Below are 19,996 nucleotides of genomic sequence, written 5' to 3' on the forward strand. Positions count from 1 at the left end.
GGACGACTAGTTCCAGAGATCTGCTCTCCCGCTTGCCGGTACACGCTGACGCAACAGAATGGAGAAGACTATAGTGGCGACGCAGCAATGTAGAAGAGGTAAAAGCTAACTCGTATGGACGACCTTAGGGATACCTGAACCTAGGAGCCTTCCCGTATAGTAGTCTATGGTGCGTTTTTTCCATGAGGGGGATGGTCCCTATTTATAAGGAGGAAAATTCCCCACACCCTCGTCTATTAGCAATATAGGACTAATAGATGATGTACCCCTCTAACGTTAATGGGCCTTTAATATTTATTAAGCCCATATATCTAACAATTATCTGGTTTATTCTACTGTTTCAGGACAAGGCGGGTTGTCAATTTGTTGAATTTAATAGTGGAGCATTGTTGTCTTCTGTTAGTTTACTCGCTTTCTGTCTACTTTTGTATTGTCCTGCAAATGTTTGAATCGAACGCAAAGAAATTATTATAACTGCCGAGTGCCCAAGTAAACAAAAATGGTCGAGGTTACGAGCAATGCAAATATGTGATGAGTAAATTATTGGAGCTTACATGGTGATGTTGCACTTACTGTTACTGTATCAAGTACGGGCATGCACACAGGTGGAAAACTGAGTTGTAGTCTCTGTTGGAGAGACGCTCGGGACTAAAGACAAACTAGTCTCGGTTGGTTGCGTCAAAAATATATTAGAAATTCACAAGGTACGTGATTTTTCATGTGAAATATGTGTTTGCGCGGTGCGTGGGATTCGAACCCACGACCTCAAGCCTCGCGCAATCCATCTCACCTTCACAGCACGTGTGATGGAGTAAGATATGCTTTTCCTTTTGAAGTAACCTATGAAGACCATTTTAGTCCTGATTTGTGTTACAAACCGGGACTAATGGCTTTAGTCCGGGTTTGTAACACAAACCCGTCTTTAGTCTAGGTTTGTGTTTACAAATCGGGACTAAAGGGGTCTCCACGGATTATGAAATTTAAACCTGGTACTAAAGCATTTTTAAGCCTCGGGTCCAATTCTGTCCAAGATTTTTGCGGAGGATGAGAAGTTTTCTCTCTAGTAGTGGTAGCTAGTATTTACTAGAGATGCAATTCATTAAAAAATTAAGTTACACCTAAATAAATGTAGGACTACTAAATCAGTTTATAGTGGGATACACTTTTGCTTTAAAGAATAGCTTACGGAACAATGAAAGAACATTCGTCACAATCCAACATTGGAATTATTTTTTTGACGATTTCAGATTGGTCGTATTGGCGATGAATACCTCAATTTTGTCACGAACTTGTACTCTCCCAACATAACATTATAAAAGGGAATGAGCTTATGACGTTTTTATCCGTTGTCACGAGGTATTCATCACAAAAGGCTATATGAGTTTAGTGAATCTAATTGACGGTGCCCCATAGAGTGAAGAGAAGGCGGGCCGGGGTATACGAACCCTAGTGTCTATGGTCCAGGTGACGCAGGAGGCTACTCTAGCCTATGACCCATATGCACAAGCATAGTTAGCTTAAAAAAAGTACATGGTGTTGTAAGAGAGCAAATACACGGGCTTGTTTCAAAGAGCTGTCAGTAGGTTGTGAACACTTTCTTTAGGAATCAGGAGGGATTACTCAGACTGTGGAACCTTGATTACCTGATTAATATATATGCACTAAATGTATATGGCAGTTGATGATTTTAACTTGATGTTTATTGCAGGACAAAAAAGTGGCTGAAATAAAATGTAGAAAAGAATCAGTTCGAAAACAATATAGTTCTGAACTGCATCATGCATGCCAACTGAAGTACATCGTGGCATGCGCTCCATTCTCTCCCACCTCGAATGGTGGCTCAAATCAACTGGTGCCCGGAATAGATAGAGAAAAGAGAGGAGGAATCGGGCAAGGCCCGGCGCATGCAGCAAACGAACGGTTCGTCAGTTACCGGGAAAAGGAAAACCATTTCAGGTCTTGGTGAGGGCTGGAAATGGCAAACCAAGAGTTTTATTTGGAATGTGTCCGCCTGATCCCGATCCCATCCTCTCCATCCTTACCCCACTGCACTCCCATCCGCCGGCAACAACCCGGTTTGATTGAATCCAGTTGAAGCCTGTCGGCCGTCAGGAGCGTCGCCGCCGGCGACGCAACTAAGGATATATCCTTCCGTTCACACGTTGAGGCCGAGCGGCGGTCGGCGGCGTCAGCAGCGGCGGCGCCATGGCGCGCTCGAGCGCGGACGATATGGAGCTGAAGCGGGGGTGCGAGGCCGGCATCCAAGCGAAGGGTGACCGGGACAAGGTGATGATGGCCATGCGCGTCGCCAAGGGCCGCGGCGTCTGGGGCAAAGCCGGCAAGCTCGCCTCCCGCCACATGGCCAAGCCCCGCGTCCTCGCCGTCACCAGTCAGTATCCTGCTCAGCTCGTTTCTTCTCCATCCTTGCATCCATGCGCTCCTGACCGTCTCCCTCTTCTCCTCCACCCGTTGATGATGGCGCAGCCAAGGCGAAAGGGCAGCGGACCAAGGCCTTCCTGCGGGTGCTCAAGTACTCCAATGGCGGCGTCCTCGAGGTGATCTTAATTCAGTCGCATTCGTTCTTGTTCTTTCTGGTTGTTTCTTCAGATCGGAAAGTTGTATAAAGATGGATGATTGATCGCATTCTGATTGTGCGCATCAGCCGGCAAAAGTGTACAAGATAAAGCATCTCCACAAGATAGAGGTCGTGCAAAACGATCCCAGCGGCTGCACCTTCCTCTTGGTATGCCACTCCACACTCCCGTAATATAATACCAGAAGATCAATGGATCCAGAGTATTTTGGAAATTTTGAATTGGAGTTACAAATATTAACTGGTTGTAATAAGTTGCATAAATGGTTTGTATGTGAAGCAGATATTTTAAATTTTTCATTGCATATATATTTTCTCCTTCTTTGTCATGACCAAAATCGGGTGCTGTGGCTTCTGAAAATTTTCCCAGGGGTTTGACAACCTGAGAAGCCAGAGCGTCGCGCCTCCGCAATGGACCATGCGCAACAAAGAGGACAGGTGATGCCATTACGGTTCGGCGCCCATCCTGTATGTCACCACTGTTGAAGGTTGTGAATATGCCATTTATCTTTTGCAGGAACCGTCTGCTGATGTGCATCCTCAATATATGCAAAGAGCACTTGGGTAGCATCCCCAAAGTTGTCGGCATGGATGTGGTCGAGATGGCCATCTGGGCAAAGGTATGTGTCAGTTAATTAATAAATAGGGGGTTGCCTAAACATGTCTTTTTTTGGGTGTTTGGTTACAATGACAAAATACTGGTAGTATGCGCTTAAGATGTTTGGTTACAATGACAAAATAATTGGCCTATCTTTATCTTCATTGTCCTACATGGTTTCCACGGCATCGTCAAAATTCTCTTCTGACATCACTGCAACTTGATTTCACTGAAATATCATGTACTTCTTTGATAGCCACCTGATAAATGGGATACTTTTCACAACCATATATAGTTGGTTAGGGAAGTGTGATTGCAAAATAAATTAATTAATTCTGCAACAAGAATTGTGATTGAAAAATTTGCGTCATGTTTTGTTCGCAATCATCCTGCAGAAACTTTCCAAGATAATTTTTTACAAAACGTATTTGAAAACATACTATGTGAAAATGTAGTGAGAAACGATGAGGATGAGGGAATATAATGTTGCCACTAAGAATTGGCAGATCAGGTGGTTGTGATACTCACATCACCAAAATAAATAAGTACATACTCATTCTCGTTGCTTGCCTTCAACCGGTACAAATCCTCTTCTTGTATAGGCAGGCTTACTTAATGCCTAAGCAATAGATTTAATCTCATATCTAAACCTAATTCTAGTAGGTCTACTACCGTACCACCAATCCGGATCACCAGCCTCCGACTGCCCATGACACTACTAATGCACATGCTTGATGATTATAAGGTGGGATCGCCTCTATCATATTGAGAAGAACTTGATAAGGACCCTACGTAAAAAAGAGTCAATACAAATGGGTAAAAATTGCATAGTCAATGTTATCCATCTGTCAGTTGGAGAGGTCAGTGATATGGCCCTATAAGTTAGAGGACGTAGTCAACATCTCCAAGTGAATGACCAAATAAATATCTAATGGACTTTTGATAAATCATCTGCAGTGGCTAAATTACCAAAATAACAGTTTGAAATGGCTATATAGATATCAAAATGTTTTTTTATAAAAAATGTATATGATGTATTTTGGAGGATTCTTAAAGAAAATCCGTTGATGACTATATTATGGAATGTGGTAATAATGTGTTGTAAGCTTAGAGACCTTATTAATGAAAAATTCCCTATCTCTAAACTATAAATTATTAGCTTGTGTTGTGATTCCACGCAAGATTTCAAGTCCCAACAACAAATTTCTTTATTAAATTAAAATGACAAATTGCAACTGCTCAATGACCAAGACATAGCGATCGAATCGTACAGAACTGAGCATAGTTTAGCGATTTAGGTTCCTTATACGGTGGAACCTACCCACCGGGATGGGGCCTTGACCATCAAAGGTGTGTGCATTTTCTTGGAATTATTTGTGAATTTAATGGCAATATGTTTAAGGGGAAGTGCCTTGTTGAAACCAACGGTGACTTCGTGAATCTTAAGATTTGCCATCCCAGTTTTCGGAGGTGCTTGTAGAGGTAGGGTTGCGTGCGTGTCTTTTTTAGGTGCGAGTGTGCGTATGTGTATCTGCACAGAACTAAGTCTCAAGAAAAATATAGCGAACAGTAATATAGAGCATAGTTTTGAGTTTCATACACCAACCAGTTCAACCCAAAAGTTTAAGTTTGATGGGGAAAGATGAACAATTCACTTATACTTCAACACATAGAAAATAGATTAATTCTCATAAAAATAAATTATACAATAACTAATCAAGATCTGTTGATCCAGTTTTTCGGAGGTGCTCGTAGGGGTAGGGTCACATATGTATACGATTTGTGAGCACCTTTTGAAAAAAACATAGCAAACAAAAACATAGTACTTTCATTAAAAATAGATTAATTCCCATGAGAAAAATAAATTATACAATTAATAATAGATCAAAAGAATTATATAAAATCCAGAAATAGATTGTCTGCCTAGAACTTTTGACACCATGTCTCCCTTCGCCTGTTCACTAGTGCCTCGTGGCGGCGCGGTCGCGCGACGCCGCGTGGGGCGCAAACACAGTGGCAGCAGCATGGGTCGTGGAGCCGCCACATCCCTAGGTGACTGCCGCACACTATGCCTGCTGCCAGCACCCTCACTAACACCAGCATCGCTCACCAAGCCGTTGACAGGTAGCAGCCCCGCGCACCGTTTAGTACTGCAATCCCATGGCGCCTGTAGTCCTTGTTTCGCCCCTTCAATCTAGCCCAGGAGCTACTGGATGGGAGATGAATCAGCCCTGCTGTCTGGTATCTCACTAGCCATCGGCGTAGGTTGCTGCCTGGAAGGTGTTCAATGAAATACTTCATTGAAAGAATTGTTTTATTAACCCAGCCCAAAGCCTGTTGGCCTTGTTTAGACATAGGTTAGTCCCCTGTATGCAAAAAGGTATCAACAGATTTGCAATTAGTCCTTATTTATGTAATTATCTTTATCATATTTTCTGCAGCAGTAGTACATATATACATGCTGAATTATCCTGTGTCACTGATTCCATTTGATGTTAACAACGGTAATGACTGCAAAGGCTGCTGTGCCTGTGTTCTACTTGTTTGAATATGTTTATCTTTCCTTGTACTTCAGGAGAACACTACAACAAAAGTTACACAAGTGATCAGCAAAGATGGGCCAGTTGAATCAGTAGTGTTAGAGGCTGAATCGCATGTTACTGTTGAGAAGGACCTCGTTTCTCAGGCAGAAGAGGAGGACATTGAGGCTCTTCTTGGCAAGTAAGCTATCGAATATGAACTAACCTACATCAGACGTGTACTTGGCACCCCACCTTCTGTGCTTGCAGATTCTGATCATTTAGATTATCCATCTTGTACCAATTGATAGGATATGCTGGACCTAATACATTAATTTGCTCTGTCTCATATCAGCTCATTGTTCCATGAAATTTCAGGGAATCTTGTAATTGCTATTATGTTCTTGTAATCATTTCATTTTGGCATGAGTATAGATGGATTCTTTATTTACCTAGGGTATACGTTTGCTTTACAATATAACTGATGCAGTGAACTTTGTTTTTTCTTTTGTAGTTATGTCATGGCCATTGGTGAAGCAGAGGCTTTTTCAGAAAGAATGAAGAGGGAACTTGTAGCTCTAGAATCTGCAAACGTTTATGCCCTCATGGAAACAGAATCAGTGGTAGAAGAGGTATGCATTCTACTGAATTTTGTAAATGCCTTTCGGTTACCTGTTAGAGATTATGTAATATCTGTTCCTGCATTTAATTAAGATACCATATAAATTTTGGATTCTTCATTACTGCCTGCATATAAAATTTATAAATTTGGAGACATTTAGATGTAACTCTTAAGCCAAATTTTTTACTTCTATATTTCTACAAGATACCTCTTCATTGGAAAAAAAATATGACTACTTATGTTACATTAAAAAATGTGTAATTATCAATTTTCAGTCTAAGCTGTTAGGATAGTTTGTGGTCCTGGATGGCTCGAGAATTAGTGAACTAGATGTATGGTAAATTGACATGGTAATGGCCATGATGCATATGCCGTGTGACTTTACATTTGAATGAAAGCAGAGAAGATGCGCGGAAATAGTAGATTGATTATCTGAGAGACAATACAGTTACATATATAGGGGAGGAGGATCCTAGGCGAAAGGAAACCTAAGAGATCAGGACTCCTCCCCATATCTCTATCCTAATCAATATAGACAGAGTCCGGCCGGCACTAATATAGCTAGGCGCAGGACTATTCCAGGCGCAGCACCTAATCCTTATAGGAGTAGGACTCTTTCTAACACCCCCCGCAGTTGAAGCGTCCGTGGAGCGAACGTTGAGACTGGACCGAAATTCAGTGAAGACTGAAGATGGCAGTCCTTTGGTGAAGATGTCGGCGAACTGAGACATCGTCGGCACGTGAAGAACGCGGACATCACCAAGGGCAACACGCTCTCGAACAAAGTGAAGATCGATCTCCACATGCTTCGTACGCTGATGCTAGATAGGGTTGGAAGACATGTATACCGTGCTGATGTTGTCACAATAAACCAGAGTCGCCTTGTGCAACGGAACATGCATCTCTGACAGCAGCTGATGGAGCCATGTAGCTTCAGCAACGACATTGGCGACTGCCCGATATTCAGCCTCAGCACTGGAACGAGAGACCGTATTCTAACGTTTGGACGACCAAGACACAAGATTGTCCCCGAGGAACACGGCATAACCAGAAGTTGATTTGCGAGTGTCTGGACAACCTGCCCAATTTGCATCGGAGTAGACAACCAGCTCGGACTGAGAGGAGGGGCGTACAAGCAATCCCAAATGAAGAGTGCCGCGAACACAGCGTAGGATGCGCTTGAGTGTAGCCAGATGTGGTTCCTGCGGGTCGTGCATATGTAGACAAACCTGCTAAACAGCGTATGCAATGTCCGGACGAGTGAAAGTCAGATACTGAAGTGCTCCTGCCAGGCTCCGAAAATCTATAATGTCCTTCAGTGGGGCACCATCTGCAGCCAATTTTGGATTGACGTCGACCGGAGTGGTGCAAGGCTTGCAATCACTCATGCCAGCTCGCTCAAGAATATCGATCATGTACTATCGTTGGGAGAGAAAGAGACCCAAAGGGGTCTGCTGAACATGCATGCCAAGGAAGTGATGCAACTGACCGAGATCCTTCATTAAGAATTCTTGCTGTAGAGCACCGATGGTGTGCTTCAGGAGAGATGCTAAAGAGGCGGTCAGAACTATATCATCAACGTAGAGCAGCAAATAGATCAGATCTTCCCCGTGGCGCTATATGAACAGGGAGGTGTCCGACTTGGCCTCAACAAACCCAAGCTTTAGGAGATGGGAGGTGAATCTGCTACACCAAGCCCTAGGTGCTTGCTTGAGGCCGTAGAGTGATCTGTTCAAGCGGCATACATGACTTGGACGGGCAGAGTCCTCAAACCCAGACGGCTGAATACAAAATACTATTTCGGTCAGGTTCCCATGCAGGTTGGCATTGTTGACATCGAGTTGATGCAGGTTGGTATTGTTGACATCGAGTTGATGAATCGGCCAACCATGCGAAAGAGCCAATGAGAGAACAATACGGACTATTGCAGGCTTGACTACTGGACTGAAGGTTTCTGAAAAATCAATGCCTGGCCATTGAGTGAAGCCGCGGAGCACCCACTGTGCTTTATATCGCTCAAGGGAACCATCAGCCTTGAATTTGTGCTTGAATACCCACTTGCCTGTCACAACATTAGAGCTCGGCGGTCGAGGAACGAGATCCCAAGTGTTATTGGCGAGGAGGGCAGAATATTCAAGTTCCATGGCGGCGCGCCAGTTCGGATCAGCGAGAGCAGCACGATAACTTCGTGGTACTGGAGACAGAGCTGAGGCCTCGAAGAGAGCAGGGACCCTGATGCTGCGCTTGCCCCTGGTAATCATGCCGTGTTGATTTATCACAGGGGTGATGGGCACGGCGCCAGCAGGAACAGCAGACGACGGGGGTGGTGTAGGGACGGGCGGCGACGATGAGATTTGGTCACGACGCGAGTAAACCAGTCCGCGGAACCGCTCAGGGGCCGGCACGAGCTGTGGAGGCGCCGTAGAGACATCCCTAGCTGGTGTCGACGAGTAGACAGGAGGGGGCGACGGGGCTGCAGGGAGGACCAGGGGCGTAGGTGGCCTCAGGGACGGGCACCCCTCTCTAGCTGGTGTTGGGGAAGAGCCAGGAAGGGGCGACGGGGCTGCAGGGAGGCTTGGGGGCGCTCCTGCGGGCGTCATGCAGTGAGACGACGAGGCAGCAGCGTCGGCCGGCGAGAGTGACAGGCGCAGCGGGCCACCTGGCGAGGGAGCCGACATGGCGGGGCCAGGTAGGGAGCTGGGCGCTGGCCTAGGAAGCGCCCTGGGAGGCACCGGGGAGTGGTCCTGAACCTGCAGAAAACAAAGGGGGCAACAGCTCGAAGGGAACTGGAACCGAATTAGTCAATTCATCCAGAAAATCAAAGGTTGCACGCGTGGGGGGAGAAGACGCCTCCGAAAATGGAAAGGTGGACTCGTCAAAGACCACGTGGCACGATATGATGATGCGGTTGGAATGATGGTCAAGGCAAAGGTAGCCATTGTGATGAGGGGAGTAGCCGAGGAAGACACATAGGGCAGAACGAGGGGAAAGTTTGTGTGGAGTGGTGGTGGTGAGGTTAGGATAGCACTTACAACCGAAAACACGAAGATGCTTGTACGAGGGTGGAGATCCCAATAGGGTGTAGTGTGGCGTTGAGAAGGAGAGGGTTTTGGTTGGAAGGATGTTAAAGAGGTATGTGGCAGTACCTAACGCCGCGGCCCAATAGATGGGAGGGATGCTCGCCTGAATCAGCAAGGTGCGGTTGACGTTGTTGATGGAGCGAAGGATGCATTCAACTTTACCGTTCTGAGCAGAGGTGTAGGGGCAGGACATGCGCAGGTAGATACCGTGTGACTGTAGGGATGTGCGGGTGCGGAGATTATGGAATTCGCGGCCATTGTCGCACTGAATGCCCTGGACGGTGACGCCAAACTGTGTGCGGACGTAGGCAAAGAAGTTAGTGAGCGTAGAGTAGTGTCAGACTTGAGCTGAAGGGGAAAAGTCCTCAAGTAATGAGAAAAATCATCCAGAATAGCCAGATAATACTTATGACCCGAGACACTGATGACAGGTGAAGTCCAAAGATCACAATGAATTAATTGAAAAAGTCCAAAGATCACAATGAATTAATTGAAAAGGATGAGTGGCACGAGAGGATGACACATGAAAAGGAAGGCGGACATGACAACCTAGCTGACAAGTGTGACACAAAGTACTGTGATCACTTTTATTGCAAGAGATAGCCGACGAATGCGCTAGTTTGGAGAGAGCCTCATGGCCCGATGCCCAAGCCGCTAGTGCCAAAGAGACGATGTGGACACATGGAGAGCAGAAGTAGGCAGCCGCAATGGGTAGAGTGTGCAGATCCTTCACAGAGCAGCCAAAAGGGTCAAATTCTACAAAGCAATTGTTGTTAGTGGTGAACTAGCGAACGGATATCAAATCCTTAATAAGGGATGGAGAAACCAAGACATTATTAAGGCGGAAGTTATGAGATAAATGAGCAGTGCCAGAGGAGGTAACGAGGATGAGATGCCCATTGCCGACAACAATGTTAGATGGAAGATGATGTGAGGAAGGAGTGGGGGAGATTATACCAGTGTCCGATGTCATGTGACTAGAAGCACCAGTGTCAAGGAACCACTCGTGCTGTTGAGGTTGCTGCAGCAACATGGTCTGGAAGTTGGCGGCCAAGGTTTGCTGGTCCCACCCAGCCGTTGGGGGAGGGGCGCTGACATAACTGGGGGGCGGTCCATAGGCAGCAGGAAGGACCCCCCACTGGCCCGCCCATTGACCAGGAGGGCCGGCGAAGAAGGCCTGGGGCTGCTGCTGGGCAGTCCCAGCTGGCGGGCGCGGGGCGGAGGGCGGGCGCTGTTCAGGCCACATGTAGATGGCGCTCGTCCAAGGGTTGACATAGCTGTAGCCGGAGGGAGGCTGGCCTGGAGCGCCAGCGCTGGAGGAGTTGTCGGAGTTGCTGCTGTTGTTGCCAGACTTCTGGCCACCGCGTTTCCCCCGTTTCCAACATTGCTATTGCTGTCCAGAGCTGGAGCCGCCCCCCGAGGCACCTATGCCACCCCCGGAGCCGCCGGCGCCACCCCCGGGCTGCTGCTGTTGAGGGCGCTGGGGAGGCTACTGCGAAGTGGGCGGTTTGGGGCCACCAGAGCCGCTGGAGCCGAGCACCGCGACGAGAGCGGTGGCAGGGGCAGCCTTGGCCATGGTGAGTTCCTCGAGAGCCAGATCATCACGGACTTGCAGGAAGCTGGGAAGTGGGTTCGTGCGGCGGATGTGGAGGCCGAGCGCGAGGAAGCGCTCGTTGAGGCCCCGGACGATGACGAGGGTCCGATCGGAGACGGGCTCGCCAAGATCGTGAAGGTCCTCAGCAAGCTTCTTGTAGCGGCGACAGTACTCAGCAACAAGAAGATCCCCTTGAGAGAAGGCTCAGAACTCCTAGTCGGCGTAGAGAGCGCGGGTGGTGCGGTTGCTGAGGAACTGTGACTCGATGGCGAGCCAGAGGACGCGGGCAGGGACGCCGCGGTGGGACACTGTGTTGGCGAGGTCGTCGCTGATGGTGCCGAGAATCCAAGTACGAACGATGGCGTTCTTGCACACCCAATCTGGTGAGGCGGGGGCGACATCGTCGGAGAGGACGTGGCGCTCTAGGGAGAACTTGGTGAGGGTGAGCATGAAGGACTCACGCCACCGGGCGTAGAAGGTGGAGTTGACGTCGAGGAGGAGCGGCACGAGAGCCCGGATGTTCTGCACAGCAATAGCCTGAGCGTGCAGATTCAGTAGGGTCGCGGCTTCATGTTGGAGAAGGGCAACGTCGAGGAGGGGGACAGTGGCGCCGTCCGCAACGTCACAGGGGAGGCAGCGTCATCCTCGGGCGCCGGGACCGCAGCGGCGGCACGCTCGCGGGCAGCGCGCTCTTGGGCATCGCGCAGACGAGCATCAGCCGCGTCGCGTTCCTGCTGTGCGAGGGCAGCCTCGCAGTCAGCGTCGGCCGTGAGGGCGAGGGCTGCCACGTGCTGGGCCTGATCGGCGCGCTCGCGTTCCTCGTCAGCAGTGCGAATGATTTCAGCGTGCTGGAGATCCGCGGCGGCGTCGGCGACGAGGTTGGGGTCCTGGACCGTGCCAGGGTCAACAGGGGTAGCGCCAGAATTGGCGCCGACCATAAAGCAGCGCCGGGGAGAAGCGCGCTGGAGCTGCGCCGGGAACAGCGCGCTGGTGCGGAAGCGGAGTTGAGGAGAAGAACCCTAAACTCGTGATACCATGAAAGCAAAGGAGATGCGTGGAAATAGTAGATTGATTATCTAAGAGACAATACAGTTACATATATAGGGAAGGAGGATCCTAGGCGAAAGGAAACCTAAGAGATCAGGACTCCTCCCCATATCTCTATCCTAATCAATATAGACAGAGTCCGGCCGGCACTAATATAGCTAGGCGCAGGACTATTCCAGGTGCAGCACCTAATCCTTACAGGAGTAGGACTCTTTCTAACATTGAAGTTTATAACTTGTTAGATGTTATAAACTGCAAGTGAATCTGGATGCCCTTACCCATTTCAGGGTTTGCACATATTGGTGGATAAATATTCAAAGAGAAATAACTTTTTTGAACAAACCAGATGCTATCCTCCCTCCCCTTCCTCTTAAGCTCCCCAAAAGGATTGCGGAAACAAAAAGACTTCATCCATTCTTCCAGTAGTTAGTTAGGATATCTGTTTGGTTAGGTTCAGCTGCAGGTTTATCTTTACATTAATTATATTGGAACTTTTTCTCTAAGATATATCAGTAAGAATAGATAGAGTTATACTACTTTTTAGTCACGTAAAGATAGTAGATTGCATCCATTAGGGTAAAACACAATTTGGAATCATAGAAGGAATATTAGGAGAGGTCCTCATCTACCCCAGGCCTCGATTTGGGCATTGCTAACATCCAAGTGGTGCCTGAGCTGAAGTATTTGTTTCCAGGTCCATTTACTTTGTGCTTATATTTCCTACATTCTTCTCCTTTCTCAAATTTGGGCCACAACACTGTACAGGAACATCATTTGTCTTCTATGGTGAAATATATAAGTTGAACTGATTACCAATCATATGACAAACTTTTAACCTTTGGTAGGCTCTTCTCAATATGTTTGCTTTAAATTTTCATCTTGTTCTTAAAATGTTTTACTGGTTATACAATTATTTTATTCTTGAGTAGAATTCCAATACATCACAGGTGTATTTTTTCTCTGCAGGTATTGCAAGGTTTAGAAATAGCCAGTATATGTGTTGAAGATATGGATGAATGGCTAGGGATTTTCAATATAAAGCTCAGGCATATGAGGGAGGATATACAATCTGTACGCTTACTTTCACTTTTACTAATGTATATGTCCAAATCATATTTCCTAGTTGTTGTGATGAAAATATTTTCACTTTTTAATGCCTCGTCTGTCCAAAAATTAAACTCTAGGGTTGTCTGAAGGAAAGAAGCTAATAAGAGTTGAACCAAACAATATTTGAATTGTCTGTTACAGGCTAGCTTATACAACAGTACATGTCGGTTGTACAAATTTGTTACCCCAACTGAAGACATTAGGACAGTATTCTTAGATGTTTTAAGTATTGTTCATTTGTAAGTGGCATTCTTTAGTTTTTAGACCTGTGATGGATTTTCCCTTCAATTTTATTACAGGTGACTAGAAACATAGAATTCCAATTAATAGTACACATTGGGGTTGTAGAAGGTGATTATGCAATATGATAATGTGGCACACAAGTCAAAATTTAATGCAGCCTCTGTAGTCTGCAGTAGTGGTGGGTTTGGGTTTCATATTGGGAGATCAAAGTTACTGGTAGTAGCATATTACATCTAATAATTGAGTATCAAAATGTGTAACACTCTGAAATTATTCTTTTGAGGAAGAAAGGACAACTGTGCAAGAGAGTTACTACAGGTGGTGCGTAGAACTGTCCAAAGTGGGGGTTTCACATAAGCAATTCAGGGTCTGGGGTATATTGGTTCGGTCATTGTGTGTATTTTAAGTCTTATTTATTGTTTAGTTCATTCATTCCATGTTATAAATTACATAGATATGCACCATCTGTCAGAATCTGAATTCAAAATGCCTTAAACTATCTCGCTGAATAGATATCACTAAGTTCAATGGTGCCGAACATTCTGAGTTCATGCACGGTCATGATTACATCACTTATCTTATGAAAATGAAACATTATTTATAAAAATTGTCAACCTGACGTTTAAAAGTAAGTATGGTAAACACATATACCTTATTGTTTTGCAGATAGAATGGCGTAATAACAGGCTGGAGTTGCAATCTGACAGTAATGTGGCTTTGATTGATGAGCTTGACAAATTGCTTGAGCTCCTGCAGATTCCACCTGAAGTGTGCATTCTATACCTATTACTCCTCTCCCCTATATTTTTCTTGACAAACTTAATTTTCAACGAACTTAAAAAAAATATTTTTGACAAACTTCTTTCCCCTATATTAATATTCATGTTAATATAATACTGAAATTCCTGATGCAATTGATTGCATTGCAGTATGAGGCATCATTAACTGGTGGATCATTTGATGAGGGAAATATGGTCAAGAACATTGAAGCCTGTGACTGGTTAACCAGTGCTATAAAGAACCTAGAAGCATCCAATCTAGATCCAATCTATGTTAAATTGCGTGCTGTATGTCCTCTATCTTAATACCATCAGCATTTCGTTTCCTATTGAAGTTTTACATGCTTGAGCTTTTCCTTTAATATGCAACGCAATTGAGATTTAACTTATTCTTTATCAGATATAAGTATTAGTATGCTGCTCCTGCAGCATTTGAAGGACTTCTAGGAACATGAAAGATAAGTAGATTGAGCAGAGAAAAAACTTTCCACACAACTAAATTTCTTTCATATGGAAAGTCAAAATGATTTGTGTGTAATTAAATCTATCTTACATAAAGAATGCCAACTAAAGTTGTTTTACTAAAATAATGTTGAAGTTTGATTCAATCAGAACTGAGAAGGAAAATCTCTCTTGCCTTCCTTCCTTTGTATTTATCCTCAAAATTGATTCCACTCATGATGGTACTTTCTATTCGAATCAAAATATGCCATCCCTTCCATGGCTATAGAGCTATGCATAATGGGCACTTTTTATGTAAATTTTCAGCAGTATTGAAATAAAGGTGTGGCTTAACAAATTTCATCTTATTTGCAATAAATCATACAGGTCAGGGAAAAACGTGCGGAATTTGTACTTCTTAAGTGCACATTTGTTCGGAGGGCATCAGAATTTTTAAGAAATTACTTTCCTAGTTTGATTGATTCTATGCTAAATGACAAAGGAAACTTCTCTCAGGTAAATCTCACTTCAGTATCTGCAAATATAGAAGTTTGGGATAAAACCAGAATCTGTGTGATCGTACTCCTAAACACTTGCAGCGAGGTCATCTGCAGAGGCCTGACCATGCTGATATGAGATACAAATGCAGGACATATGCACGGCTTCTACAACACATCAAGGTTTTTGCATGATATCTTGGTGTGAAAATTTTGCCTTCTGAAAACGAGGACTGAATGGTTTTATGTAGTAAAATTAGTAAATTCTAATTCTTCCTTTATACTATATTGTCAAGAGTTTGGACAAGAGTTGTATGATACCTTTACGGAAAGCTTACTGCCATTCATTGAACCTGCTAATTCGACGTGAGGTGTGTTCTGCAAGTACTCTGCTGCTTCTTTAATTTCTCCTCAATCCAGAAAGTTAATTAAAATCATTGATATGTGCTTAATACATTATAAAATTGTTTTAGACTTTCTAGGAGCCAATATTTACAAATCACAACAATAACAAAGGACTGACATAGCAGCCTCACATTTGTTTTGTAGTCCCGTGAATTTTCTAATGAACTCCGTAATAGTTCAAAAGCATCAAAGAGCAGCACACCATTGTTTGAGGGTCCTGCCGGTGCAAACCAGCCAGCAAGTATTACCGATAGTCCTGCAGATGCATACACAAAGATGATTACTGTTTTCATTCCACTTATTATTGATGAGGTTGTTCTGTATTTCTTTGTGTTATTTCTGTGAAACATTAATAATACTAGTATCCTAACTCTGTTCATCAACATCTATGATTAGAGCTCATTCCTTGCACATTTAATGTGCTTTGAAGTCACTACACTTTCTCAATCAGATTCCTCAAGTAATCCTAATTCTGAAGCAACTAGTACTCCTTCGGTCACATTAGAGGCTTCTTCAAGCATTGGCAAAGCAAGTAAGATAAATCACCACCTGCCAAGTTAACAATGTTTCATGATGTGGATCTATTTTTCTTTTTGTTTCAGAAAGGTGTAAAGGTTGGTTCATATTTTTCCAGGTAACAATCCAGCTGAGTTGGGAGTGCTCAACGAATGCCTTCAGGAGTTGCTTGACGGTATTCAGGTTGACCTTGTTATGTTTCCTTGCAAATTTATAATCTAGACTATAAATACCGATAAGAAGATAGCTAAATTAATAAATTTATACTGCATTGTTGAGGCTTCATTTGTTTTATGGTTCAATTTCAGGAAGACTTTTATGCACTCGTTGACTGGGCATTCAAGCTAGATCCACTGAGTTGTATATCGATGCATGGAATAACTGATCGGTATCTTTCTGGTCAGAAAGCAGAGGTGTCTGGATATGTACATGTGTTGCTTGATGACTTGGAGACAAGAATAACAATTTTGTTTAGCAGGGTTTGACTCTACTAATAGCCTAGCCATTTTCTACATTGGAGAGTTCTTCCATTTGCTCCTTACACTTTCATATTTTTTTTGTCAGTGCAGTTTGTAGATGATGCCTGCTACCAGATTGAGAAGTATGAGCGCAATGTGCGGCAAATTGGAGTTGTGCCCTATATTCCCAGGTCTGTTGTTATGTTGTCAAAATATATTTCTAAAATCTAAACATAAACGCCATGGTTCTTTACGTGGTATATGCCATATTCTTTTCTTTTATATAGGTTCTCACAACTTGCGGCACGTATGGAGCAGTATATCAATGGATCCAGGGATCTAGTTGACCAGGCATATACTAAAATTGTAAGGACTTACAGTAACCTTGACTATTCAATGTTAAAAGTAATTTGAAAATTTAAGGTTCAACCTCTGATGCATTTGACACCAACGTTGACCATTTTATATCACTGCAATTTACATTGGTATTACCAACCATGTTCCTTGTCAACCTCAGATTTGTGAATGAAACAGGTGAGTATTATGTTTGTGATACTGGAGAAAATTGCTCAAGTGGAACCTAAATATGTTGATATTGTACTTTTGGAGAACTATGCAGCTTTTCAGCACAGGTTTATTTTTTCTCTCACGGTGCTCTATTACCATGTACATTTGTATTACTCTCTAATGTTGTTTATGGCATTTGCAGCCTATAATGATGCTTATCCTCTACATACATACCTAATGTTTTGTAGAACTAATTAATTTGATATAATTAATTGGATGTGCAGTTTGTATGACTTGGCAAATGTTGTGCCAACGCTTGCTAAATATTATCATCAAGCTAGTGAAGCCTACGAACAAGCTTGTTCACGCCATATCAATTTGGTCATATATATTGTAAGTTAACTGTAACTCCTTTTGGTTCCATCCCCCCTTGCCAAAGTATAAACTAACATTTAGTTTACTGCATGTTATGGAACTTATGCATGTTTGCTTTTTGCAGCACTTTGAAAAACTATTCCAGTTCGCTCGGAAAATTGAGGAACTAATGTACAACATGAGCCCTGAAGAGGTGAGTCATGAGATTTGGTTCTGTTTTCTACCTACCTGAAAGTTTATGTAATGTAGTGACCTAATCTCAGAGCTGCATTATTTCCGCTTTCAAATTCACTGCCATTATACTAGCTTGGACTTCTATGATATTAAAACAATATTCTATAGTGCTTTTCAGATTATGTTCCATGTCCTGATCGTGTGCCTTCTATGCCTTGAGGAGCAAAATCAATTAGGTAGCACAACCAAGTGACATGTTAATCAATTAAGACGTGCTTCCATAGAAATATCCATATTGAAATATTCTTGATGCTTTTACCAATGAACCATTGTTCTAGGATTATGCTATGTGATGCTATGTAATCTCTCTTATACTGTCCATGATTAAATCCTGCTTCCTATCTGATGCATTTTGCTCACGAAGTTATTTGAAGCCCAACCCTATAGCTTTAGTCCCCAGTATGTTCTGTTTGTTGAAGAATGAAGTGTTCATTGTTGGATATTTCTAACTGCAAGCAGATACCTTTCCAAGTTGGAATGTCAAAAGTTGATTTTCGCAAGATGTTGAAGTCTAGCTTAGCTGGAGTAAGCTGATAGTAAATTCATCTTTTACATTTATGAACTTCCATGAAGTAGTCATAAAGCATTGTCCCTTACTCTAATTTTATCTGGTTGACAGCTTGACAAGACAATAAATGCAATGTATAGAAAACTTCAGAAGAATATGACTGCTGAGGAATTGCTGCCTTCACTATGGGAAAAATGCAAGGTATATTTTTTCACAACTGTAAATCTCCAAGTGTAAAATCAACAAGGAGCTATTTTTAATCTCTGTCAAAGCTAGTGAGATGCAGCAGCGTTGTACCTGTTGTAGTATTTGATATTTCCCTAATTCGTCTTCTATGAGAAAACACCATATTAGTTTCTTTACAGTTAGGGAAACACCCTGCTAATGTTTTCTTGCTTGATGTGTCGGTTGTTGCAGAAAGAGTTTCTTGACAAATATGCAACCTTCCTCAAGTTGATTTCGAAAATATATCCTGATGAAAAAGTGACATCTGTGAATGAAATGAGAGATATTCTAGCTTCGCTGTAGCAGTCTCTGTCACAAGGTGACTTTCTGTGCTTTGATTTCTGCTGCTTCATCCTGCTACAAGTTTTATTGCATTATTAATTGATGAATATGGCAATGATTCTTATGGTTTGCTTTTGTGGTGCCAGGTCACACAAGTAGACCTGATTCTCATCATCTCAGGTTTGTGATCTGACTGAACTACCTATCCAGTATGTGATTGCTGAACCAGATATCCAATTCATGGCTGTAGTAACTGTAAATGAACTATGGTTGACATTGACATTAAATCTCAACACTTTGTTTCTTTGTGCTTTGTACTGCCAATAATATGTACAAGTCAAGATTAGACATGATGATTGGAGTGGAACTTTGAGACACTATTATTGTTGACAGAGATGAACAAAATATAAGGCATGTGAAACCAAAATGGTCTTGTATACAGATGATTTGGAGGAGAATTATCACTTGGTAAGGAAATGGAGATTCCCTTGCCGGGGTATTTGGTTGCAGAGGTTAGATAGTACATTTGGCTTCTAGGGAAGAAAACAAACATGGCGCATTGACAGTCGGATTGTACTGAAGAAGTTAAACTCTGATGACAGAAATATCTTTACCTGTGAAGAATGGTGGTCTTAACACTCATACAGCACATCTAGGACTTCGTTAGCTGTTGATATTTAGCCCAATTTTCATTTTTTATTAGACATTTTGAATCAATTGCTATTACATACGAATGTAATAAACCACCGGCATGACTGGATTTGGCAGTCCAATGCGGGATGTAACAGATGTTGCAATCCGGTGCTGCCTGTTGTTACAAAAAAGTGATGTAGCGGGCATACTTGCCGCTTGGTACAAGATAATTGCTACAGTATGATGAGCTCCTCCGCAACTTTAATATTTTTTTGCTGCACAGGACATATTTTTTCACATAAAACAGTGATAGATGTTGGTCCAACAATATTATAGCGTAGCCAAATGGAAAAATCAACTTATATTCGTTTCAGGCTCTCAGCCTCCTAAGCATATTGTGTGTACATATCTCGCGGTGACTGTGTAGCATTTGTATGTGCTTACATGTACATGGTCCTGTGTACTTCACTGGTTCTATATGTTTTATGTGGTATATGTGAGTTCTGCCATCATCATTGCTCTGTCAGGCTCGTGCATGATGCCTAGATAAATTACATTTCCACCGTAACCCCTTGTGCTAGATTTCTGAGACAACGTTCTTCAGGCACCCAGCTTAGCATTATCTTGATAACACTGAATTGGAGATGGGGAGAGAGGTGGAGAGGAAAAGCTAAAGTGAGGAAACCAAATGAGGGGAGCCTCCAAGAAATCCCTCGTGATACAGGTAAGGGAG

General features: G+C 43.4%; 1 protein-coding gene across 1 annotated transcript; it reads left to right on the top strand.

Annotated features, from left to right (window-relative positions):
• The first annotated feature begins 1,897 nt into the window (after positions 1–1,897).
• LOC117866951 (exocyst complex component SEC3A) lies at positions 1,898–19,540 on the top strand. Its single transcript, XM_034751258.2, has 26 exons — positions 1,898–2,389; positions 2,485–2,555; positions 2,663–2,743; positions 2,964–3,031; positions 3,111–3,213; positions 5,767–5,912; positions 6,225–6,342; positions 13,020–13,124; positions 14,070–14,171; positions 14,333–14,470; positions 15,011–15,139; positions 15,223–15,303; positions 15,417–15,491; positions 15,670–15,837; positions 15,922–16,057; positions 16,160–16,224; positions 16,350–16,520; positions 16,611–16,690; positions 16,787–16,865; positions 17,034–17,131; positions 17,291–17,399; positions 17,506–17,574; positions 18,075–18,140; positions 18,235–18,324; positions 18,541–18,667; positions 18,777–19,540. Exons 1-25 carry the CDS (start codon positions 2,206–2,208, stop codon positions 18,649–18,651), a joined length of 2,643 nt encoding a protein of 880 aa, XP_034607149.1. The 5' UTR covers positions 1,898–2,205; the 3' UTR covers positions 18,652–18,667; positions 18,777–19,540.
• Positions 19,541–19,996: the final 456 nt, after the last annotated feature.

Source organism: Setaria viridis, chromosome 8 (genome assembly GCF_005286985.2).
Source record: "Setaria viridis chromosome 8, Setaria_viridis_v4.0, whole genome shotgun sequence".
NCBI classification, from domain to species: domain Eukaryota; kingdom Viridiplantae; phylum Streptophyta; class Magnoliopsida; order Poales; family Poaceae; genus Setaria; species Setaria viridis.